This window comes from Vanessa cardui, chromosome Z (assembly GCF_905220365.1).
Source record: "Vanessa cardui chromosome Z, ilVanCard2.1, whole genome shotgun sequence".
Lineage (NCBI taxonomy): Eukaryota > Metazoa > Arthropoda > Insecta > Lepidoptera > Nymphalidae > Vanessa > Vanessa cardui.
The window spans coordinates 11898285-11924534 of record NC_061154.1 but is presented as its reverse complement, the minus strand read 5'-3'; the positions used below and the strand labels follow the sequence as shown (position 1 = coordinate 11924534).

The following is a 26250-nucleotide window of genomic DNA, read 5'->3' as shown; positions in this document are numbered from 1 at the left end:
AGAGCAAGATCCATTACTAGACGGCAAATGTAAACAACACCATCGGACGGCGACTTTAAAGGCATTACAGAGAAACTGAGTCTTTGAAACGCTTTTTGTTCGTACCGCACAAGAAGATTTAATTTAAGACGGTATTTAGTTCCATATGTTATAATAACAAATATATAAATCACGTCATCGCACAGTTATGTACACCTTAGTTTGAAATAAGCTGAATTAGACCGAAACCAAGATAAAAAATATGTAAATATATTACATATAAGTATATAGTGCCAACTATATAATTGTCCACGGAATAATATTTCAGCTGTAAATAATTTTATAGTGGAAAAACATTCTGATAAAATAACGAGGCTCAGTTTAAAAAGGGATGATGTTAAGATAAATTAGTATTACAACAGAACATTTAGTGCAGTCTTAAATATATTTATTTTAACATTGATTTATAATTATTACACAAAAAGCTACTGCAAATAATTATGTTGTATGAGATAATGGATTGGAAACAGGTAATTGAGTTTAGTCTGGTGTAGGCTTAACTTAGCTGCTGAAGACAAAGATAAATCGAGAGTAAACGCTTTGTACAGCATTAAAATAATTTTGCTACGTGATCTAGGCAAATACAGATTATTTTTAAGTAACATTCCTAACCCCTTAATAATCCAGTGCTGAGTTAGGCCCTATCTTCTATGAAGGTTAGAAATTGTCCCAATTGGTCGGTAGATACACATTGACAAAATATTCTCGACTCACGTATATTTCCTAGCTCGATCGTTGTTAAACATGATTCTAACTTTCACATAATGCCGAACTTAAAATAAAAAAAACCATTTAACCCATTTATATAAGAAGAAGTACAAGTTTATTATACACATATATAATATTATAATCAACACTATATAATAGAAATAAAAATAGACATGTACCTATATCATAGAAAGTAGACAACAATTGTTACATTAATCGAAATGAAAAAGGAACATTAAAATTGTTGTTTGTTTATTTTACATAGATTATATAGAATATCCTCATGTAGAACATTTGTGGGACATCTGAATGTAGTCGGTGACTGTCGGAGCAGGAGCTTTATAAAACGAAGCGTTCGCCAAAAATATAACAGATAAAGTAAATTTAATATCAGTTTTGTAAGTCTCCTAAACTTCTATCTTTTATTGATTGAATAAAGTGACCATTTCAGTAATATGAAATTGAAATAAAAATTAATGGCAACTTTTAGTGTCTTGGTAGGGTTTTCCATCTTAAAGAGTAATAAATTTATTACTCTTTAAGATGGAAAACCCTACCAAAAGAGTTATATATATATATTAATTCATAAATAAAATAATATTGTCTTTTACATTTTGAAATTTTAACCAGTAGTTTTAGGAATATTAAGGATTATAAGAAAACTTTTGAAAAACTTATTACTCAAAGTATAAAACATACAATACACCCTGTATTATATGTATATATATATATATATACTTTGAGTACTCACTACAGACACTGTACACAGTACAGACCAATAGATTCGTTGGCTATTGTGATATTAGATATAATTGTCAAAAATAGTACGGGCTCAAATTGTTATTTTATCTGTGTTACGTACGGTATTTTTTAATAATAAATTCTCTTTAAACTCCAAAATCTTTTTCTGATTTGAATTTAACGTACTCTTCAATTATGATCTACAGAATAAATCTATATTATGTAGGTATAAATAAAACCAGATAACACCATCCTTGCAAGTTGCTAGTGTAATAACTTCTAGCATTCATACATTTTTTATACTTATATAAAACACAAAGTTATAAAATTATTTGAATTTCAGTCTTGGGAATTTGCACCGTGGAGATCAAAGACAGAAAAGTAAAATGTTCCACAAATAGTTCTAAATTCATTGGCAATCGTACATCAAACGTTTTTACTCGTATCGTCATTTAATAAGGAGGAAAAATCTTACGATCCGTTAAATTTATTTAATATCTCGGGTCGGCTAAAGGAAAGTATTTTTATATTGATTTGGACATGTAATAATAAATACATCTTCTTTGCAACTTAAGTTAAAGGTGAATAAAATAAAAAACACACATTAATTTAAATATTTTATTGTATTATAATATTTACAATACTTTACTTATAAAATTAAATTTCTTTTTGTAAGAATGGTGATTAAATACGACTATATTATAAGAAAAATTGTTAGCCTTTAAAAAATAAAATTACATGAAGTTTAATCGTCTATGGTAGCCAACTATTTTTTGTATGCCATTTTAGGAGCCAACCCTTGCATCACATAGGTAAATTAACCCTCGGACGGCGGATGTAAACAAAAGTAAATCACGCCTGGCGCATTCGGCCACATGTGCGCTAACCGAGGTTAAAAAACTTGTGGGTATGAAGCCAACAAAAAAACTGATGTTTTACAACATGTCTGGCGAGATAACTACAAGAACGATCCGGGTGCGAACTGCGCAGAAACATACCAGATCACTAAACTAGTGATTTGAGTGATAAATTTGAAGTGGAAACAGCGAAAACGTCTATAAATTGTACTACAATATTCAACGAAATCCAGTTATGACTCATAAATCATCTTAGTAAAAAACAATGCTTATTCGCACAAAAGTTACATTACAGTGCGTATTTTTATCGCTGATAAAATAATTAATTGAACAACGTAAGGTATCTCATTTAACCCCTTAAATCTTAAGCTATTAAGCATCCAAAAAATAACACATTTTTTAAAATAAGTACTTTACAATCTAGTTTTATATATGTATGTACATACATCCAAGTATTAAACTTATTTGTTAGAAGAAATCGCGTCTTACAAACTACAATGTTGCTAGTTGCAAAAAAATAGACAAATAATTTAATACATTATGATATTTCAATTAATTTCTATACAATATTCAAATTAATAAGATAGACTATTGTTGAATGTTTGAAAGGTCAAAATAAGACAAAGGAATAGTTTATTCTTCAGGATACAGCCATCAGCGCGTACCCTTTGTTTTCTCTACACCGCCATGCGCGGCTCTAACAAAATATACAAAAGACCAAAATGTAACCGCGCCGTGCCCACACGTTACAATACTGTATAATTATATAATATATATTGACTACTCATTAGTCATGGTATTGAACAGCTTGCAGCAGGTTCGCTATACATCTAGCCACTAGTAATAAAGTTTTCCATTACTTACTTTTGGCGTGAGAAGTAATTAGTAAAAACTCTGCACTAGATTAATTTATGTAAGCTGCGTAGTTCGACACTAAACTGTTTACTTCAAAAATATGACAACACGTGTAGCAGTACTAGTAATATCGGTACGACTGAATTTTATTATGCTAAAACTGCATACGATAGACAGTGACAGATTGAATTGTGTACGGCGCAATCGCAGATGCACCGTGTGAGTAGGAAGACATGCAGCCCGTTAACACATCGCGCTAATAAAGGATGGAAAATGCATTCTCTCACCGTCGTAACTCCTGCCTGGTTATGCTTTCCTAGTGTTCAGAATGCACCGGATATACATTGTTGCATAGATTGCAACACCGCATTTCACTCGACTGCATTATTTGTCGAACGAATATCATTTGCGATCTCGTTGCAAAAGTCGATCTCGCACATCATTTTGTGTGGCTCGTGTTTGTTTGTCTTTTGAGCCCGTTGTAAGTTTTTTTCTTCGAAGTCAACATATGCTTTGGAACTTGTATTTAGCGTAGCTATAAAACTTTAGTTGCAGTAAAGTAATATAATATTAGGTTTGGGGTATTCGAGTTTTTTATCTGTTATAGACTAATATTCACTTGTACTCACTCAGTGGTATAATGAAGAAGATAATATTATTATTATTAAGCTTCTAATCTTTTTTGACGTATGTATTATAAGAATATAATAATTATGATTATTGCTTTATAGTTAAAAAAATATTGTTAGTAAGCATTCATATAGATGGATTTCATATTATTATTCGATAAATAAATTCCTTAACGAAATTCCGAAAAATCGGCTTGTGAGTATGGATTCAATAAGTGATTAAAACAAATATAACAAAACTTTTGAGATATATTTTCACAGCAGGTATCTGAATCATCGCATGTTGCGAATGCAACACGAACTACAATAAAAAGAAATGGGCATGCACTAACATATTTTAGCTCCGCCTTGAGACGCCTCTTTCTGCAAACCTATTAATTGCTAAGGTAACATAACTTCATAGATAACTACTGGATATATTTGTATATAAAATATGTATATACAGGTGGAATTTAAATATATCACATAAATAATATGATATGGCAGTATAAATTTAAGACTTGCTTGAATGAAATTGGTTCCCCTTTTCGAATTACATTTTTTTTAGATACACTTTATGATCTTATTTAATATTATAAGCATTTATTAATCATTTATTTTTACAAATAAAAGTAACCAATAGATCTTTATACGACTCATTAGAGTCGTATAATTTTATCGAATTGAAATTATTAAATTTCAATTCGACAATTTAATGATAAAACAATATCGGATCCTGGATGATTGCTAACCATTCCAGTGTTAATGTTAGAAATAGCTTTATATTATCCGGGGTATTTTTTTTTACTTTAAGCCAACTATTATTATTTGGCAAAATTATGTTCTAGAGACTAGTAGCTGCATAATAAGTGTTGTTAATTCGCAATTTTTTCATTACAACACATTTTTCTCCGTCGTAGCGAGCAAGGCCACTGAATCCCTAGATTTTCTCTATTAACAACGAAATTCAGAAATAAGAATCTATTTATAAATAATTTATGGCTTAAAATTATGTCCAGGAAAGACCTCCAACGAAATCGATATATATGTAATGAAGAATATATTACAGTCGAAGAATCTTAAAATTGTAGTTGAGTATAATACAGGTTGCTTCTCTTAAAACCAAGTTAATAATTTTCAAATCTGTAATAATTTTGTTTTCGATAAGAACAAAGTCGGTTCATTGAAAAACTAAATAATTTTCCTCAATTTTACTACTTTAATGTCAATAAAAATTATAATACGTATTGCTAATAAAATACCTAATCAAAGCATAACGTTCCTTGTAGAACAAATACAAATGAGAGTTACAAGTTTCACTAAAGATCAATAACATTATAGGATAAAACTTCGATCATAATAGTTAAATACTTATGAGTGCTTATACAAATACTTAAAAGTATTATTTTTATATGTTATTACTCTTCCAAAAATTAAAGGATTTTTTCCAAGAAATAAAAAAGAACTGGGAATATATAAATTAGATATTGCAGGACGTAATCATGTAACTTCGAATAAAATATCTACAGTACGTCGTTAGAAGGCAAAGGGAGGAAGTAAGGAGTTGTAGGTGTATTCTCTATTGGTGTCGTTGTCAACTGCGCTTCATAATATATGGTTTCGCCATCTTGGACTGGCTGTACATTGGATAAGTTGAGGTAATCCATTTGCCCTTGGCGCTGAATTGCCTGGGCGTACTGCTCCATTATAAGAGCACTCGCCTCCCCGAAGTGAGAACGCATATGAAAATTCAAATGACTGCTTTGTTTAAATCTTCTTTTGCAAATCGGACACCCGAACGGTTGTATGTTAGTGTGAGTACGCATATGCTGTCGGAGGTGAACGGATTGCGAGAAGCATTTGCAGCAAATTATACATTTAAACGGCTTCACCTTTGTATGGGTCCGCAAATGCTGATCCAATCCGGCCTTCTGTGTGAACGCTTTAGTGCAAAACTTACAAACGAATGGGCGAATACCCGAGTGCATACGCATGTGCTGCTGGAGACCTCCGAGTTGGGTAAAACGTTTTGTGCAAATACTACACTGGTGCGGTTTCATTTTGGCGTGTAATATACGATTGTGTTCGTCGAATTGAAAACTGTCTAAGAACGTAAACCCGCAGGTGCGACACGAAAAGGACGGACCGTTGCGAGGCTCGAGCTGTGCCGTTAGGGCACTCGATTGATACAAGTTTCTGTCCAAACGTTTCTCGCAAACTTGGCATCGCAACGCAGCCTTGCGCCTCTTCGTATGCTCTTCCCGATAATGTAAAGAATATTCGCAACAATTAAAAAAGATCTGCCGACATTGCGTGCTAGGGTACGAAGTTGAAGGGAGAGTACACGTAAAGGGACCCCTAGAAAGACATACTTTGTTATATTCGTGTATCAGTAGGTGTACACTGTAACCGCAGTTATTAGTTCACAATAATTATTTACCGTAAATCAACGGGCTTCTTCTCGGGCTTTGACTGAATTTTTTTGATCATATTGTCTAAACGCGATCTTTTCACACGAACACTCTCATGACTCTCGTACCTTATGATCAAATAACTCGTATCAACACTAAAGGTGCGCTTAGTAATACCGTCTTGTTCCGTTACGGGATCTTTTTCGCAGTTATTTAACGGTATGAACTTAAAATCGCAAATACCATCAAGAACCTAAACAATAAAAAACGTAAAACGTAATATTGGATATTATACAAATGGTCAGAAAAATTGTAAAAAATAAATCTCGGTTAGAGAACAGCACAGGTCTAATATTTCTCATCCCTATCAGTATCATCCACATCATTTCCTGTATTACCTGATCGTTAGCATTAGTAGAGTAGAGAGCTTGTTCGTCTTCAGTGCCAGAGTCTCTTGAATCGTGCTGCATAGTTTTATGATTCCGCAAGGCATTAGCATTATAGAACGTTTTCTTACAAATATAACAAATAAAATTAGCCGATTCATCCTCCTGTGGTAATGGTTTCTGAAACTTTATTAACTTGAATTAATAATAAAAGTGTAAGTTAGATTTTTTTCTCTTTACATATAGGCTCTAAGTTTATTTTATCTATGCAGTTTAGCACCAACTGCATTAAGTTAGCAAAAGTCCGTCACAATCCTGATCGCTTGCTCCTCTGGCTGCAATAACCCATTATTGATCCAATGCTGGGCAGAGTATCTTCTCTTTTTTAAGGCAAAAGATTAGACGAGCCTTTCTTACTAAGCTGGTTCAAAGCGGAGTAATAGATATATGATACAAATATCAGATGATACTAGCAATAATCTTCTTGCATGCTCGTCTTGGTGGGTACTACCCATTCATCAAATATTCTACCGCGAAACAGCAATACATAGTATTGTTAGGTTTCGGTTTTAATGAAGAGTGAGTTTCCAAGATTAGTGATGTATTGACGAAGGATTAGTATAAATATAAATTTAATGTTTTTAAATCGACTTTACTACTACATAACTATTTTTCTGAAATATACCAAGATTAGTGATGTATTGACGAAGGATTAGTATAAATATAAATTTAATGTTTTTAAATCGACTTTACTACTACATAACTATTTTTCTGAAATATATATCTAGTCTATTTACTGCCACTTTTGACCAATAACAAAAAATCTATTACCTCTAGATATGGAAGAAAAAAATCATTTGTTGACGCTTCCATTGAATCAGTATTTTTACTAAGATTCATTTATCTGAATACCTACTGATATTATTAAATTCACAAAATATATTTTGATTCTCCAAAATGCTTTTTTTTATTTACAAATGTGTAATTATTTAATAGATAAACTGATAAATAATTATTTATTTCATGACATTCAAATTTCAATATTTATAAAGATGCCCAATTGTCCACCATTTTGTAGATTAAAAAACACGTAGGATCAGATTTAAAAATTGTAGAGTAAAAAAACACAAGTTTATTTGTATAGTTAAGTACAAGTAAAGTTACAATACAATCTTAAATTTATATTTCCATAATAATAATAATATCATTTTATTTTGTAAAATAACAAAATAAAAAGGTTTAGTATTAATTAAAAATAAATAAATAAACAAAACTATTTTATAATTTATTGTTACATAAAAAAATCTTTCATTCATGCTATGTGAAGCTTATAGAAACAGATTTTAAATTTTTTAAAATGTCCATTATTATAATTATGTATCGTATTATGTATTATTAACAATGTAATTTAATTAAGTAGAAAAAATATATCAACAAAATAAATAAAGTAACAATATGAAGTAAATAAAATCAACTACTATAATGCTTCAATTTTTTGTTATATATTATATTATGTAATACAGATACTACTTTCTGCTACTTTCGGCTTATTAATATAATTAACTTACATAATCGGTATATCTAATGAGTTTAAAAATGGTTAGTTACTAACGAAAGTCACTTGCTTATTGACCTTGCTTGCCTACTATATGTACCACAGATTAAAATACAGGCAACTGACTTCATCGACCCCATTTCAGCGCCATATTGTCAAAGTACCGTTATCGCGCGCTATTTAAATGGGAATTTTTAATATGTTAAAATATCAGTGTATCTATTAAAGATATTTTTTGTATCATATTAAAATTGCACCTATCTATTATTCGGCACAAGATCTAGTCTACTATAAGTCTACTATATAAATAATTTAAAATGGATTTGTAAAACCACTCAAATAGCCTATTATTTGCGACAAAGCCGTTTAATAATTTTTTACATGTGCATAACATGTAAAAAAAAACCTAAGTAGGTACCGACCTAGTTTTCATTCTATCCTAAAATTATTGTGTATGGTGTAATTTGATATCAATATTTAAAGGTACAGTATATTATCCATTTTAATATTTTATTAGACATTAAAGTTTCACTTCCTCGTGTGGTGCCATCTAGTTGTATCTTTGCTGTATCTAATGAGAGAGAGAGTAAGAGAGAGGTAATTCATTTTGAAAGCGTATTTTACAAATTAGTGTAAACGTATCATAATAGATGGCGCTTTTGACAATTACGATTATAAAATGATATGTGCTAAATTTCATTCAGATCGCTCTCACTTTGGGAGTCTGGCGTAATTGAGTTAAAAACATCCATCCATCTAAATTTGCGCAATTAAAATATTTTGTGTTAGAAAGATGTCAGACAAAATAAGAATGTTTTGAAACTAAAATAAATAATTGAAGCAAATATGCAACTTTTCCTTGAACGGGAAAAAGTAGATTAATATAGTCAGCTGTTACATTTAATAAATCTAAACATCCATTTGTTTATTCCAAATAGTAGTACTGTAAATTCTTGCTTGTATTGTCACAAACTCTTAAAAATATCTTTCATTACGTAGTGTATATTTGTTTTTCAAATGAATTAATGAGCATTTTATAAGATTTTTCGAAAATCTTTACAGTTTATGAATTTTTACCTATTTCTGTTTAGTAATTTCAAAAAGAGTAAACGATTACCTTAAGCTGTTTAAATTTGTTTAAATTAGTCATAATTTTGTTATTATGGAACTGATAAAATATAATATAGCTTATGGTACTACACATAATATTTCTGCTCTGTAGTTATGGTTATTGCATTACTTATCTATGACGTTTAGTTTTGACTTTTGAATTTGGATGGAAAAGTGCATCAGGATCAATACCTAGATTACCTAGTACCTACATGGGTCCCAGTATATTGATTTATAGTAAGATGTAATTCAGAATAAATACGTAAGCTTTTAGCTTTTAACGGGTAATATATCATCAATTTCAATAAAAATGGTTTCCCGCATGTTTACAAAACAAAGACTGGTAATTTCGTTTATTATTTTATTAGTGGTTGTTAGCGTTATATATTTTTATTTAAATTATATTCAAGAAAATTATGAAAGATCACAGGTGTCTAATGATCGATGTTTCACAGAATTGACATCAGTGAAATACCAACTTAATGGTGAGTACCGATGATATTAACATTTGAGCTATATCTTATAAATATTGTAAAAAAATATAGAAGTGTCTACTATTACTCCTATTAATATATAATATATTTCAGTGGTAACGGAATACAAAAACAGAATTGACAAACTATTGACTGAAACAGAGAAGAAACATAAGTTAGATAAAGAACGCTTCAGAGATATAATGGAGAGTTGTGTTGCTATGAAACAGCAATCTATAATATGTCAGGTACTATGATATTTTTTTACCTTTTTAGTTTTTGTATGCGTATGAACATTTTTATTATACCTGCTATGTGAATATTTATGCTCCTATGCTCCCCATATCCTTTATTTTAAAAGTGCTTCCCTACTCTTGTTTATTCAAAAGAGATACACATCTTTTCTTCACATTTAATTGATCATGTTTTTGCTGTTTTTTAACATTGTGTCATGCAATAAATAATATCTTTGATGATAATTCTTATCCATGATTATTATAACAGATGCTTATGAGTGTCTTTTGTTATTATAAATTTAGTATGATATGATCTTAATTTGCTTGCCTTCTCTCTTATGTTGTCTTCTAGCTGCAAATATTATTAAAGTATGCATTATTAAGTTGAAGAGTTATTTGTATGAAAATTATTATGAAACAAAGACATGAAGGGTTGTGAAAATTTCATGATAGTCTAATATATAAAATTTAAAATTATAGAGGATTCAGATTTTGAGAAAGGAACTTTCTAGGTTATGTTCTGAGGAAGTATTTTCTTGATTATTTATATAAAAGATTATAATTGTTCTTTTTGCTTTTACAAATTTGACCACATGATAAAGTAAGATTCAACTTATGAACGAATATGTTGTGAGTAGTTCTAGTTTCATTATGATATGGCAAGATTGCCTCAGATCTTAATTTATGGTATATTTACTCATAATACATGAAAAAGTTAATAATCAATTTAGGTAACTAACACTCTTTCATATGACACTTAAATACTAGTTAGTTATTGCTGTTCTGCAGCAACATTTTATTTGTTCTATGAATTAAATATAAATTAAAAGACACAATAATTTTTCTAACTTGGAATAATAATATTATTACATTTTCTTTTTAATTGAGTATTTAATTTTATATAATCCAAACTAAAGAATATAAAATTAAAAAATTGCAAATTTAACCAATCTTGTCATTGTTTATAATTTTATAATTTTCTTTGTGTGGAATTCATAATGAAAAAGCTTGCGAATTTACTCTTACCATATTGTGTAAATTACTTAGAAAATGCAAATAATAAAAAAGTTAGCAAAGCGAATTTGTTCAAATTATGGCTTAATGTTAAATGATAATGTCCGTTTGTTTATATATAAAATTCAAATAATATGTTGCTAAATATGTCAAATGTGCAATTAAATGAATTTTTTTTGGCTAATTAGTATAAAAGTGAATAGTATGTGTATATAATATGTATTGTCGAATTCTGTCAATATTTTGTTAAATTAAATAGTTTATATATTGAAATTTACATTAATTAAATTACCCATAGTCTAACCCAATGACATTATAGACGACTAGTAATTTTGACCATTGGTTGACATGATCACTATATTATAATCATTGATTGATGACTGATCATTATCTAAAATATATTTTTAGTATTGGCATAGTTTTTCAGAACTTAGGAGGTCAAATTATGGCTGATATAAATAGATAAATGAAGATGCCTACTAAAAACTATTTGCAGTGCATATTATAGCAGAGCTAACTGCTTTTACCAAATCACACTCTATATTTCAATCAAACATTTGTTTGTCTCGATGTTTATTTTAAGCAAATTCTTATTATTTATACTAAAATATTTTTTTCAGAGTCAATTTGAAGATCTTCAAAGTGAGTGTAAAAAAGTCAAAGAGGGATATGATAAAGTAAGACAAGATAGTGTGGATAATATTAAAAAAAATATTTAATTATGTTACTATTTATTGTCAATTGGAATAATGTATTAAAATGAAAAATTAAGTAATATTAAGGGGCCAATTATAGAATCGAAAACACAACTTTTCTATATTGACTCTGTTTTTTTTTCTTTACATTAATATTTTGGGTCATAAGTGAGAACTAATACGCACATAAAAACTTTAATTATATAAGTAAAATTAAATGTTATATTATATTTTAATAATGAAAGTCTAATTTTAATGTGATTTTCATGTATGTCATGGTTTATACTTATAGTAAATTAACCACAGCTATTTAGCTGTATTGTAAATAAAGTTTTCTTAATTAAATTTATTTATACAATTGAATGTTTCACGACATTGAAAACAGTTAAAAAAATGCATTTATTTATTCAATTTTAAATAAAATATTTACTAATATACATATAACTATGAGTATTTCATACTAAAGGCTCCTTTAAGCTTTTTTCAATTTCTGGTTAAATAGAATAATATTGTAGATAAAATAAAATTAACTATACTGTACACTTGATCATTGGCAGATTAACTGGCAGGATGTTGTGATGCGGCATTAACAATAAATAAAATTCTCTTCAAGGGATTTCTTGTCTTGTGGAAATTAATTTTCAATCCTCCTTTTTTATGACTGATTTGATTTTGATGACCACCAATCATAGCCATTGTCTGACTGCCTGTCTGATTGAATGTTGGTGACTGTTTGGTGTCTGATGGTTGATACTGTATTCTGAAAAAAAATATTGTTTAGAAAAATGTTAAGATACAAATAATCTTTACAGATTAAATCTTATAAAAATAATAATCGAATACATTTCAACCATAATAATATTTTGTCATGATTGTTGAAAAGTTTTAGTATTTTTAATGCAGAAATAATTTCCAAATTGTAAGTCAAACAATTGAAGCCGGTCAATACTCGTATTAGATAATCAAGTTCAGCACATTATTTCAAAATCAACATCCTATCAGTACTGTAAAATGTCTAATTCCGCCGCTGGTCTTGATCATGTCTTACTATAGCGCGTCAAGTGTAAGTTGGCGTGTGGCAAAAACATGTACTAATTTTTTTTTGTTCATTTAATATCTTATTTGTTCTATTTACCCTTATTAGGAAACTTACCCAAAATCTATTAAAAATGAGACGTATTGAATTATTTTCTAGTGAGATATTGGTAAAATAAACAAAAAAGTGGCAAAACAAAGGTGTAGCAGGTGCTGCCACAGGAACGCCAACTTATACTTGACGGTCTATATGAAATTACTGTTCGGATCTAACTAATTGGATTTACATTCATGTATGTTACATATTTTATAAAAATACTTCTGTTAACTTCTATTTCTATATGAAAATAAATATTAAAATAATTGATTGTTTATTTGATAAAAAATACACGTACCTATCGTATAACCGTGTTATAATTTTTGTTAATGAATGCCTTGCTTTACTGGCCTAGCAGATTTAATGAAACATAAATATGTTGTGTAAACAACAGCAGCGCCATCTTACGAAGTAAGTATAATTATGGCTCCATCTATCGAAAAAACAAAACTTGATTATTTACCAGTAGATGGCTGTAGTAGCAATGTATGCCATCTAGTGAATTTTAGTTCCTAGAAATTATCGCGACTTATTATTATCGATAGATGGCCTTGACGTACAGATTATATTATGTGATATATATTAGCCAAAAAATGTTTCATAACTAAAACGATTCGTATTTGAGATGTGACAACATGAATATAGTCGTAACTTAAAATATTAATTTTTAATTAAACGAAAAATCCATATTATACTATCTAACATACAATCTGTACCGTGTTCCAAAATCAATCACATACTGTATTTGGTGGCTAAGCAATGCAATGATTAAAGAAATTTAAAAATCGCTCTTCTGAAAAATTACAAATTTTATCGTTTGTGTAACCAGATAAAATTTATGAAATTAATCCACTATGCTTAGTTTTTTTATTACCTTTTTTCCACGTTATAAATACAGAAAGTAGGAACAAATGTAAATGTATTAAGATAAAAAAATAACAGTTTTTTTAGAATTTATATATTTTTTAATTATTATTTCTTGTACGTCAAAAATACTCACACAGCGACATACGATTACAAAAGACTATAAATACTATTTACATGTTATTTCATGATTGCTTTAATATAAATACAAAAACACATTATTTTTAATATGTTTTTCTGTTTATAATAGAGTATTTTATACGACTAGCAAGCACAAATATTTTATGAATGATGTATGAGCTACTTCTAATATTAATTCTTTTCGGTCAACGTAATGAGAAAAACTGACGTGGTAGCAAATGCGTTTATGCATAATGAAATTATTTAAAGATTTCGCGTATTCAAGACTATGTTTTTTTAGATATGCAAAACGAACATATAAAAAAAAAATTCTTAAGTGCTCGTTATTTTGAAAATTTTACTTAAAAAATATACTAGTAATATTTAAAAAAAATAATTTAAAAAAAGCAAAATGACCGTCTTGTTTTACCTATTATAAAATTATAAATTAATTTTAATTTTTTTTATTATGTTTGATTTAAGATAAATATCTTATGTGATAAATATTATAAGTCTAAATATAGTCGAATAGAAATCATTTCCGCGTTTATGCGCTTAGATCTTTTAACTGACTTTCATACGCTTTCATCAATAAGCAGCGCATTATATGCCTACTCACCTAGGCGAAATGTTTTTAATTTTAGGTTCGTTCATCAATGTATAAGAAGTTGTTTGTATATTGACTTAGATCCTTATTGAACCCGTGATAGGTTGGTATAAAAATAAATTTCTCAATTTAAAAGTACCTAAGTGATAATTCAATAGGTAAATTAGTAGTAAATCCCTAGTAGATATCGTAAGTCCTACGTTGTGAGATCATTTGAATGATGTGTTTAATGTAATCTAACATGAACTCGGAGATATAGGCAGAAAATTATGAGGTTCTCGATTCAAAACCCTATACTCGGACCAATATAAGTTTATTGCGATTTTTCTTGCAAGTGCACAGTACGGATTCGGAGTAAAGTTAACAGCGGCCTATGAAAATCAGCAAATAGTTTGCTCGTTTGCGCATTTACACAGATCTACACACAACTGACATCGATCCGTTGATAAGTACGATTCTAAAATTATTCTTAATTTAAAAAGCAAAATGGTTATAGTTAACAGAAATATATTTTTATAGGAAAGTTCGCAAGTTTTTCCAATTGAGACAGTAATATTTTCCAAGTTTTTATTTATCATATTAAATCTAGATTTACCTACCTATACAAAATAAACGGTCACCACCACGAGGGGTGAAAGAAAAAGGTGACCTTGTCTTTCTGGGGACTATCTTATACGAAATTTATTTAAATCGTTTCAGTGATTTAAGTGTTAAATTTGACCAATATTTGAGTATGAATCGAGCACAGAACAAATCAAATTATGTAATGTCCTTAATTATAACAAATATTAACATAATACTAACACGCGTCTGCTGCTGGCTGGCAGTGCTGGCACCGTACCTACTCAAATAAAATAGTTGACGTGCGTGTGTTCTGAATTAGGTATATGTTAGACAAATCAGTTTTTTAATTTGTTTTCCTTGTATGGAAGTCCTTAAAAAGTCCTTATTAGTAATAGCTGTTTATTTGTGTTTAGTTAGAATTTTCGTCAGTTTTGGTAAATTAGTTCAATCTATCAATGACGAAAAAAAGTACTTAATAATCGCAAAAATGGTAATCTTAACATTTTTGCAATTTGACAGACAGTACTGATTAATTAGTAATATATAAGTGATTAACGAAATGCCTCGGAAGTTGTAACGGCACTGTTGATTCAGGCGACCGTGCGTGGGCTTTGTTGGGAGGAGACAAAAAAAGATCCATTCATCCTATTATTTAACAAAAGCCGACCTAAGATTAGCCTGTTTCCGTCTTTCGGATTTTGTCAATATAATTTAAGCTATAATAATAAAATAACTTATTAAGGTCGTAATTTTTGAATTTAATATTTATTTTAAATGTTTTTGCAAGTGTCCATTTATATATAGGTACCTACCTAAGTATAAGGTAGCTTCACAATTTTAAATTATCATTCTTCTCTAAAAGTATCCATTATTTGAGTTGTCATGATATAATTTTCGCATGTTATTTCATTTTTATTTACGGAGATAATAATAGCTAGTTTGGTTAACATTTACTTTGAATGTTAAGAAATTTAAAACACGATGCTCTTTTGATCCCCATCAAAACCTTACGTAATTTTTGACATGATTTTTCTTCCTGACCACATACAATATAATCTTCTATGTGTATAAAAGTGAAATACAACTCACTGATAAACCACGAAATCTCAGAAACTGTAACACCTACAGACGAGACTTTTCTACAACATGAGATTCCTTATAGCGTGCAGTGATAGACCTATAGCAGTTTTTTTTATATTTTAAGAGTCAGTTAGAACGCGTGCATCTTAACCGATGATTGCGGGTTCAAACCCAGGCAAGCACCGCTGATTCATGTGCTTAATTTGTCTTTATAATTCATCTCGTGCTCAGCGGTGAAAGAAAACTTCGTAAGGAAACCTGCATGTGACAAATTTCATAGAAATTATGCCACATGTGTATTCCACCAACCCGCATTGGAACAGCGTGGTGGAATAAGTTCCAAAATCTTCTCCTCAAAGGGAGAGGAGGCCTTTAGCCCAGCAGTGGGAATTGACAGGCTGTTGTTGTTGTTGTTGTAGTTTTTTTATATATCAGCGCCTTCGATCAAATGTACGTGGAGTCAATAAAATTATATTAATAATACCAACCCTTTAGGACATAGTAACCCTTACTGAGACCTAAAGGGTTGGTATTGTCATTATAGAAAAAAAAAATTTCCTCTTGTGTCTAATGTCTCTGGCGCAGCTGGTAAACTTTTGAAATTGAGTTTATTAAAATCCAAAAAATAGTGGTAATGAAAATATTTTGACTTAGCTCACGAGGTTGTCGACATGTGGGATGTGGATACAGCAGTTATTGTGCCGATAGTTGTTTCAGCGAATGGCCTAATGGCCAAGAGCCTCGACCAACATCTTAAGAGGCTCTCGTTAGGCAGCTGGGTCAAGGGCCTGATGCAGAAGGCAGTACTCCTCGGCACGGCGCGTATTGTGAGGAAGTTCCTCTCTTTGGAGCCCTGACCACGGGTGGCTTAGACCCTGTTCCCGCCACTGGTTGGCCTCTGTATTTTATATTTTTAAATATATTTTATACATATGTTTGTATTTTATATTTAAAAATGTAATATTATATGAGTAAAAATAAATAAATAAGTGGTAATGATACAGAGCAATAACATATCGTCCTTCAAAGTATCATCGCAACTATACGAGTATGCTCACTTTAAATATAAATAAAGAAATTTTTATATTTTTCATTAATAGGAGGTGTTTATACCTACTTCAGTCGTTAATATCTTTAAGTCAACTTGAGTTACATAGGTTGTTATTTACTTTACTTTACTCTTAAAAAATATCGCACACTGAGTTCTGGTTTGAAAATCGAAAAACAAAGTTTCACTAGACGTGTGCATATGCCCAGCGGGATTTCCCATTGGCAACATCTTACAACTACGAAAAATATGAGATCTGAAAAACCTGCTCTGGCTCTACCCTTTTTTCTGTAACAAGTTATGGTCATGTAAATGTTCTTTAGTACTTACCATCAGGTTGTTCTGTATAAAGTTCATGATACGACACACCGCCTTAGGCGCTGTATTTCAGTCCGTTAGTCTTTTCTGGATCCCTAACAACGTGTATTTCAATTTTATGATACTCAGTTGAGTAGTTGATGATCGCTCAAGTCTTGAAAACAAACAAAAATACTCACTTTTGCATTTATAATACTGAGAATTATTTGTATTAATACAAATATATATGTATGTAAACCTTCATATTCACGTATCGAGGACCATTCTCGATTTTCTCGACTTTGAAATTACCAGTAGTAGTAGTTAATATTTATCGATTAGTAGTCCCATCTCATCGATAGATATTAACGCAAGTGTCATCTGAAAAACCTTTTAGTACCACTTTGAGTCATTTACCTGACACTATCGATTTTAGTCACGTTATATATCGCGAGCTGGATATAGACAATGGTAGTCCCTTTCTATGACTACCTCTGCATATAGACATCAGTAACATCGAGGGGCTTGTAGGTGCGTTACTGGCCTTTAAGGCATTAGAAGTCTATCTGTGATGTAGTTGTTTATATACAGGTTAATACTTACGGCTTCGATTTACATAAATTAATTCTGCACCCGCCATAATTTCTGAATTTGACCAAGTAAAATTGAAGTTTTAATTAAATGATGTGCATAAATAGTATTCTACGTAACAACGTACGAACGCAGAAAATAAATAGTCTTTGCAGAATATCATCTTTACTTATTGTTATTAAGTATCCAAAAAGGTATATTTCTAAGTCATTTGGTTTAAAATATATTTAAATAAATAAAAACATAAAAATTGGTACCTACTACTTATTTTACATATTACAATTAGATTTATGGAAATATTATATGGCACTTATGTTTACATTACTTATTATACTTATTATGGCACACATGATGAACTAGGACTAAAGTCTGGTTGGACATAAGTCTCATCTACAGTTACCTATGTTATTTTTTTAAATTCTGATTCATGTCTTAAACACAAATATCGTTTATAAGAAGACAGTTTGGTAATGAATGAATCTGTTCACATGCCTGTCCATCGATATTATTCCACATAATTCCTTTGTCTGTAAAATGTGTTTGAAAAAAAATGTAATCAAAGTGATATCTTTGATAACGGTCCATATAGATACAACAGCAACAACAACATATTAGTATTATCAGGTTCGTATATATATTGACATTGAAAACTGAGAAAGTGTGAATGAGAATGATTCGTTTTTTCTATTAGCGTATATTTTTATTCAGCAAGTCTATTAAGCGGACATAGGTAAGCTCGAGTTATTCATGACGATTCTCAAGCACTGACTAACTGTAAGGCAGGTACTTTAGATTTTATCATATTAAAAAAAACGTTTAATTAGTCCAGTTCTTAAGGTCTTAGCAACTTGGTCCTTAATAAGAAAAACTTGTACCTACTTCTGTTCCTCACATATACACATTTTGTACAAAAGGTTTTTTTTGTGGTTTCGTAATATACGTGTGCATATTTTAGATTATACAATTTCATATTCAGTTATTTTCACTGTTTCTCTGATCTAAGATATATGTGCTGTTCACACAGATCTTAACAATGGGTCAATGATGAATGCTTAATTATACCAGCACTCTAGAAACATTCGACGGACATATTATTGACTCAAGCTTCGTTTTGTTTAGAAATACTATGATATACTAAATGGACTTTTATAAAAACCATAGCTAACCGGAATATGTTCTGACATAAACTATTATGAGTTTATGTGTAGGTAAATTGTTTTTTTTTTTATTTTTATCACGTAATTGAATTTTCGAAGATTTGTGAAACCTGTGTAACTAAGTAAGTAGAGTTTCCAACAATTTTGCATTGAAATTTTTGCCTCCGTTATTGGAATTAATCAAACATTTTAAATGAATTTTCTTTTGTTGACGACGAATTTACAACTTTTACCTCTATAATAGGCTATTTGACAATGCGAAAAATAAATTGTGAATTTTTGTAATTAGTTTATATTATGAGTTTAAAAATGGTTATTTACTAACGAAAGTTGACAATAATACTTAATTTATTCAAAAATCCATAAATAAAAATGCATTTTTCAAACGTTTGTCACGTGACAGAAAACGCTCCTGATTGGCCGGGCTTATGATGATATATTAAAAATTTAAAATTTCGTATGTTGTGTTAGACAAGTTGCGATACGTCGAATTGTCGGTAAAGGAACGGTTTATCTGGCTGGGCGTATTCACCTACATAAAACGACCGATAGAAAAATTGCGGATCCATTGCTAGTCTCGCTACAATCTGTATTCGTATTTTGAATTTGAGCATAAGACATATGTATATGTATTAATTTAATTGTTAAATATTTTATATTTTACATAACAATGAACTTTGTGTGTCATACGAGTGGAAAATGCAATTTTACAGCAAAATTTTCATAATCGCTGCGAAGTCCTACCTTTGCAATCCCGAGGCCAATGCTATTGAAATAATACCTTTATTTTAAATCTTTACTATACTCTCTCATATAATCTCTTTTGCAATTTCCTAAATTTTTCATTTTTATTCTTATCAGTTTCTTTTTCAGCTGTCTCATTTTAATTTCGGCGAAGATAACTCTTATATAAAGCAGGTACATTTACGAATAGGTACAAAGCTAATGGAATGCTATAAGCGTAGCATAACTTTTGATTTTTCCAGAGGACGTATTTTGGTATTCCGGCTTCCCAGGATGCCCGTATTTCATCCCTTAGACCTAGGCCTAGGCCTAGCTTACCAAACCTTACCTTAACCTAAATATCAATACATTCCTTTCTCCTTCGTTCTTCTGACGTTCTTATGCTTCTCACTTCGCAACATTTGATTTTCAATAGTTTTCTTCCAGATCTGCTGTAAAGACTTTATGTAAAGTCAAGGATTTATAGTTTCAAAAAAAACATGTTGTGAAATACAATGGATGATAATATATTTGACGGTGCGTCAATATCTTAAATTAACAATTAAAATATATTCTATTTATAATTCAAGTTAAAGTACAGTAGCAGCCGAAAAATCAGCGAGTTCTCATCTTCTTCAGGCTACTTCTAAAGTGGCCTTTTTTCTAGGGGATAATGATTTAGAACTTATCCCTTCAAGCTATCCTAATGTAGTTTGGTGGATTCTGTTGTCAAAATTTATGATTGTAAGAGGTTAAGACATGCATGTTAAGCTTCAGCATCTTCTTTAATCACCGACTATGAAATGAGGTATAAACACAAATTATGTAAAGTCAGTGGTACTTTTTTACTTTACAGTGGTACTTGCCCGGATATGTATTCGTATTCACGTGCTCTAGCCACTGAGCTATCTTGACTCGAGCTCGGCTTTAGGTATGTAGCCATGACGTAGTATGATTTGTAAGGCGTCTGTGGTTTGACTTCACGGTGTACAGAATTAAATAGACCTTATTCTCGGAGGTGGTTTATGATATAAGTTTGTCCAAAAGAGCAAAAGTAATTCTGCTTTCAGTGCCTTTGGATGACTATTTACTGTTATGTGGCCAACTTTCTAGACTGCTTTCATAAAATATTTTATATGTCATTAAATATATATTTATAGATATACCTACTTCAGATATTATCAGTCTACATATGTATATACATAATTATGTCAAGCACTAAGTGTTGGTGCCTACCATATAATAAACATGTATGTTTTGCTTAATAAACATACCTACGTACTTAGTTAAAGAGCGTAGTCAAGTAAATCTGGAAATTGGGCTCGAAGGCTTATAGTCAAAATGAGAGAAAAGGAACTTTGACAGAATTATTAGGTTTGCAGTGATATTGTGAATTTAATAACAGTAGGTACATATACAGCACAGCTCATGTTAAGAATGGCATAAATATTGGATTTTTGTTCGCTTGCTGGTCTAAATAAATATTAGTGTTTTATCGATTCAAGTCAAACATTTGGCCAAGTTATTTTAATTTTATTATTTTCGGCAAATAATATTTTTCATTTTATTGTACATTTATTTTATTTCGCATTTTTATTGTTCAATTTACAGAAAAATAAATAAAAAATTGAGACTTATTACTTTCATCATTTTAAACAGAGCTGGTTGTGTGTTATAACATTGTTGTTATACCTAGTTGCAGAGAATCTAGGAAATTAAATCATTTGTAGGTAACCAGTGTGGGTGATATCCTAGGATATTTAGAGCACGTGTCACTGGATGGAATAGGGGACTCGGGAGGAAGTGAAAAGTCGAGAGAATTCCTTGCTGCCTATCACTTGTTTGAGGCCAACCTCTTTGGTTGGAGAATTATTTATTCAGTTAAGTTATATATAATTATTTAGTTCAGTTAAGTCATATATTATTATTTTCTATTTATATGTATATTGTACGCTCCTGCGTATGACCTTAGCAAATAACGCACACCATGATGCTTATAAAAATATTTAATTAAGTATATGAAAATACGATCGCATTTTTATTGTACAATTTACAGAAAAATAAATAAAAAATTGAGACTTATTACTTTCATCATTTTAAACAGAGCTGGTTGTGTGTTATAACATTGTTTAAAAGTAAATAAACTTATTGTGATATTTACAAAAACAGACATTACACTTAGGTCAGGGATGCTGAACAAACCTTAGAGAGATATGAAGATACCTACATATATCTAGAGCACTTAAGCAGGTGAAAAAGGTTTCTGAGCTTTGATTTGATTGAATCTATTATACCTAAATGTATTCATAAAAAAGAAATTATTGAATTGACACGAAAGAAGTCAAGTTAGAAAAATATATCTATTAATAAACGATAGACTTAGACAGCATACATATAGCGGCCAACCATATAGTCTTGCCAAATATACCTGAGTATTAACAAAATCGACCTTAGGTACCTACTTACTTAAAAAAAAAAGTACTCAAAAAAATTGTATTAACTTTTTTTTCCTGAATAGAAATTCAGTCTTCATGCTATATATGGTTCTATTTAATTTTAGAAAATATTTAATTTTTAATTTAATTAAATCAACATTTTTTTTTATTTCTGAATTATGTTATTATCATACCTATTGATGATTAAGATATATTTAAGGCTTTCTCATTCGATAACAAGCATCACATGTGTCTTATTATAATAGGCATTTAAATATGTGTATCTACTTACTTATATTAGGTAGTCACCTATAGGAAGAGCTTCTAATTTAACAAGAGTAGTATTACGTAGAGAAGAAGTAGCACTAGGGAGCCACTTTTTGAAAGAGCTACTTGCATTATTTTGACGTTGATAACAATAATTTGGTTGGTAATTAATTTTTTAAGTGGCAATACTGATTTTCCGTAACCGACAAACATTTGATAGTCCTGCAAAAACATCGGGCGCCGGTACATGGAATCAACGTATTTGGTGTTACTAGTAGGTATAGAGTTTGGTAAAAATAATTTACTGCATTAAACTTATTGTTTGTTATTTTATTATAAACACTTATAAGTAAATTGATTATAGATTAAGTTTGTGTATGTATTTAGTCTTGTAGCTGGCTAAATACTATATTAAGTAAGTAGGTAGATCCTCCGTAAAATAAAAAGTTAATTAAGACTATCAAGAGATGAAACCAACAAGTATACTATAATAAGAACAATTTTATAATCCTTAAGATTAAATATACGTTATACTATAGATAATATAACTACTTAATAAGTATATGAGTTGTTATATTTATTTTTAATAATGTACCTATTTATTTAAACCTGGGTATGATAAATGTATTGGTACTTACTATTTATTAAACACTCTTGAAGGCTTATCTGTAGGATTCACTTACCTATAAGTAACATTTATCACGGTACCTACATTTGCAACGTTTTAATCATCGTTCACTTATCGTATCGTATCATCTGTCGTATTATAAGTAGGTACCCACAAGTAGGAAGCTTTACGAAATTCTTTTTTTATTTCTATAAATTGTTTCAGTTAAATCTATTAACTAATAAATACAACTACCTATAAACTTAGTTGCCCCCCAAGTATAAAATACCTACTTACTTAGATAGCTTTTAAATATAATACCTATATTTGTTGTGTTGTTTAAAATATGGAAATTGTGTTACTATTAATTTAGAATAAAAATAACACAAAACTATGTAGGTATGGTTGTATTAAGTGTTTTTTAGTTAGTTAATTTGTTTTTTAGTTATTATGGGTAGAAGACATACCTACCTAGTATTCCAAATTTCTCATAAATCTCTTACAATTGATATCTAATGTTACCTCCTTATATCATAATGCAGCTTTGTTATAAATGAAACTTTATTGAACTTTTCTTGTTTTATGTATGTAATAACAGAATTCGTACCTACGTATATAATACATCAAATTTTAAAACGTATTCATTAAACTAATAAAAAAAATATTTACCTCCTTACTCCATAAATGTGGAATTGTAACAAGTGTTCAAGTTCTGCTGAATTGTGGCAGCAAGAATAATTGTCAATCGCGCCGAACAAAGGGCTTTAAGAGCTAGGGACGCAAGGGAGATATACATTCAGAAGTGCCTTTAAATTCGGGTCGGGTGCCGCCCTAAGCCACACCCACTTCGCTTAGCCTCCCACCTGATACATCCTGGCTCTGATCAGAATGAGAGGGGTATAGTTCTCAGTCAGCCGCCGAAACGAGACAAACGATATATTGTAGTGGGCGGTTCTCGCTGCGACGTAACGCATCAACCGGTGTCGCCCACAATTCCGCTCATTCGCCTCTCGTTTAGCGCCCGCTATGTAAACGAGCCTTGTTGTGAATCTAAACAAAATCAGTCAGTCATCGTTTTGTTGCCGGAGGAGTAGCGCGTCGAGGTATCGCGGTCGGGTTTTATCATGTTGTGCCAGTGAACGTAACTCATCACGATGCACGCGTTGTTCGGTGAACAGAGCCATTATGCGTACCGCAGCGGAGCCACGGGAGGCTACTCTGCTGGAGTGACACCATATGCCTATGAACAGTATCGATATGGCTATGGGCCGCCCTATCTTCATCCTCACCAACAACATGTCGGAACTCCTAAAGATATGGTCAAACCACCATATTCTTACATTGCCCTTATTGCTATGGCGATACAAAATGCCCCTGACCGCCGAATTACGCTTAACGGTATTTATCAGTTCATAATGGAACGTTTCCCATACTACAGAGAGAACAAACAGGGGTGGCAAAACTCAATAAGACACAACCTGAGTCTCAATGAATGCTTTGTTAAAGTGGCAAGAGACGATAAGAAACCAGGCAAAGGGAGCTACTGGACTTTGGATCCTGATTCATATAACATGTTCGACAACGGATCATACTTAAGACGGCGGCGTCGCTTTAAGAAAAAAGATGCTCTGAAAGAAAAAGAAGAAGCTCTAAAGCGCCAGCAACAACTGCAACAAGCGCAGGAAGCCCTGGCTGCACAGGAGGCGCTCAGCAGCGCGGACGCCTTGGGGCAAGCACGCGACGTCAAGCCAGATGTAAAGCCTCGTATATTTGAATGTAGACCCAAAAGAGAACCAGGCTCAGATTGCTCGAGATACGATAAACTAGTAGAGCCCATGGACGAGTTCAGTGAACCCCGTTTACCCCCATCAGCAGTTTACTGCTCGCCCCAGCCGTATTCACTTGCTGCTGAGGAGTTTCGAGCAGCTACAACTGGCTGGTATGCTGCGCCTGAACCACCAGCTGAGCAACTGCCACCGGCTTTTCGTGATCTTTTTGAGCCACCAAGTTGTCAGTTGGCAGGATTCCGAGGAGGCTCACCCGTTCCCGATGCCTACCGCGCATCACCACCGCCTCATCACCACTACCGTACGCCGGCCCCCTCCTACTACCATCATCAAGCATGTGTTGCCGCTGCACCCGCATCAGCTCATAAATCCTACTGAGATATTGCCCTCAGGTAAGACAAACATTATTTGTACTGCAAGCGCCTTGCGAATGTTTTTAAACCGTTTAGCTTAGGCGTCGCGAATAACGCTGTGCGAGTTGCGTTCGACTTCAACCCCAGCGGCCGCGGGGTAAGCGTCGGGTAGTTTCGTGACGTGGTTGTGGTTGCAGGAGGCCGGCATCACACGGCGCCGAACGGATTTAGCCGTACGCGTCAGTTCCAGAGCGGATAAATATAGCGCTGTAGCCGGAGATGCCGTGAAGCCAAGTGGCGGCGCGTCGATAACCACTGTTTACAGATCGGCGGCCGACCCTGCCGCCTCCCGCTCCGTTCACACCTATAGGTATGTCGAAACTTCACATGTGTTTAAAATTGCCCGTAACAATGAGTAGTGGCGTGACTGTCCGTGCAGCGCCGAGGTGCGCCGTTCCACTGCTGAGGGTTTGTGTCGTGAAGCCCCCGACATTGCTTGACAACATGTGAACTGTTTGGTACTCCACGAACGTGCTCGTAATGCGTATGGCATTACGAGCATACGAAAATTTCTTAAAATCTTAAGAAACCGTTGAGATATTTTGTCTCCACGGTTTAAATGTTTACTTACATAACAAATGAATGAACATAAATAAATCTATACTTGTAATTTTTGTTTAATATAAATATTATGTTAGTTAAAGTAAATATTTTTATCTTTAGATTAAAAACTAAAAATTTCATGTTTAAAAGAAATACTAGATAATTATTTCTCATTCAATAGGAGTTTGTTTTAATGTTTTTGGGTGTCCATTAATCCGCTTTTATCTTTTGTGCATCGAAGAATAACATTACTGACCATCTGGTGACCAAGTGCGTAGAATCCTGTCGATGAAAAAATGTATCGTCAAACATTTACATTTCTGGTAT

The 26250-nt window shown here is 31.5% G+C and overlaps 2 protein-coding genes and 1 long non-coding RNA gene across 3 annotated transcripts; 2 read left to right on the top strand and 1 right to left on the bottom strand.

Moving 5' to 3' along the window:
• Positions 1-5192: 5192 nt before the first annotated feature.
• LOC124543453 (zinc finger protein 778-like) lies at positions 5193-7505 on the bottom strand. Its single transcript, XM_047121684.1, has 4 exons — positions 7437-7505; positions 6618-6785; positions 6249-6472; positions 5193-6166 (listed from the first exon to the last, which is right to left on the bottom strand). Exons 1-4 carry the CDS (start codon positions 7503-7505, stop codon positions 5332-5334), a joined length of 1296 nt encoding a protein of 431 aa, XP_046977640.1. The 3' UTR covers positions 5193-5331.
• Positions 7506-9406: 1901 nt separating this feature from the next.
• LOC124543307 lies at positions 9407-11642 on the top strand. Its single transcript, XR_006967443.1, has 4 exons — positions 9407-9613; positions 9726-9755; positions 9858-9991; positions 11614-11642. It is a non-coding gene; the product is annotated as an uncharacterized LOC124543307 (long non-coding RNA).
• A 12629-nt stretch (positions 11643-24271) lies between these two features.
• On the top strand, positions 24272-25671 carry LOC124543241 (fork head domain-containing protein crocodile-like). Its single transcript, XM_047121385.1, has 2 exons — positions 24272-25359; positions 25518-25671. Exon 1 carries the CDS (start codon positions 24335-24337, stop codon positions 25343-25345), a length of 1011 nt encoding a protein of 336 aa, XP_046977341.1. The 5' UTR covers positions 24272-24334; the 3' UTR covers positions 25346-25359; positions 25518-25671.
• The last annotated feature ends 579 nt before the right edge of the window (positions 25672-26250 follow it).

Coding starts and splice junctions, on each gene's coding strand:
- LOC124543453 (XM_047121684.1), bottom strand. CDS start 7,505: ATGAATCTTAGTAAAAATACTGATTCAATGGAAGCGTCAACAAATGAT. Junction 6,786..7,436: donor TTTTTCTTCCATATCTAGAG/GTAATAGATTTT, acceptor ATAAAGTTTCAG/AAACCATTACCACAGGAGGA. Junction 6,167..6,248: donor AAGAAGCCCGTTGATTTACG/GTAAATAATTAT, acceptor ATGTCTTTCTAG/GGGTCCCTTTACGTGTACTC.
- LOC124543241 (XM_047121385.1), top strand. CDS start 24,335: ATGCACGCGTTGTTCGGTGAACAGAGCCATTATGCGTACCGCAGCGGA.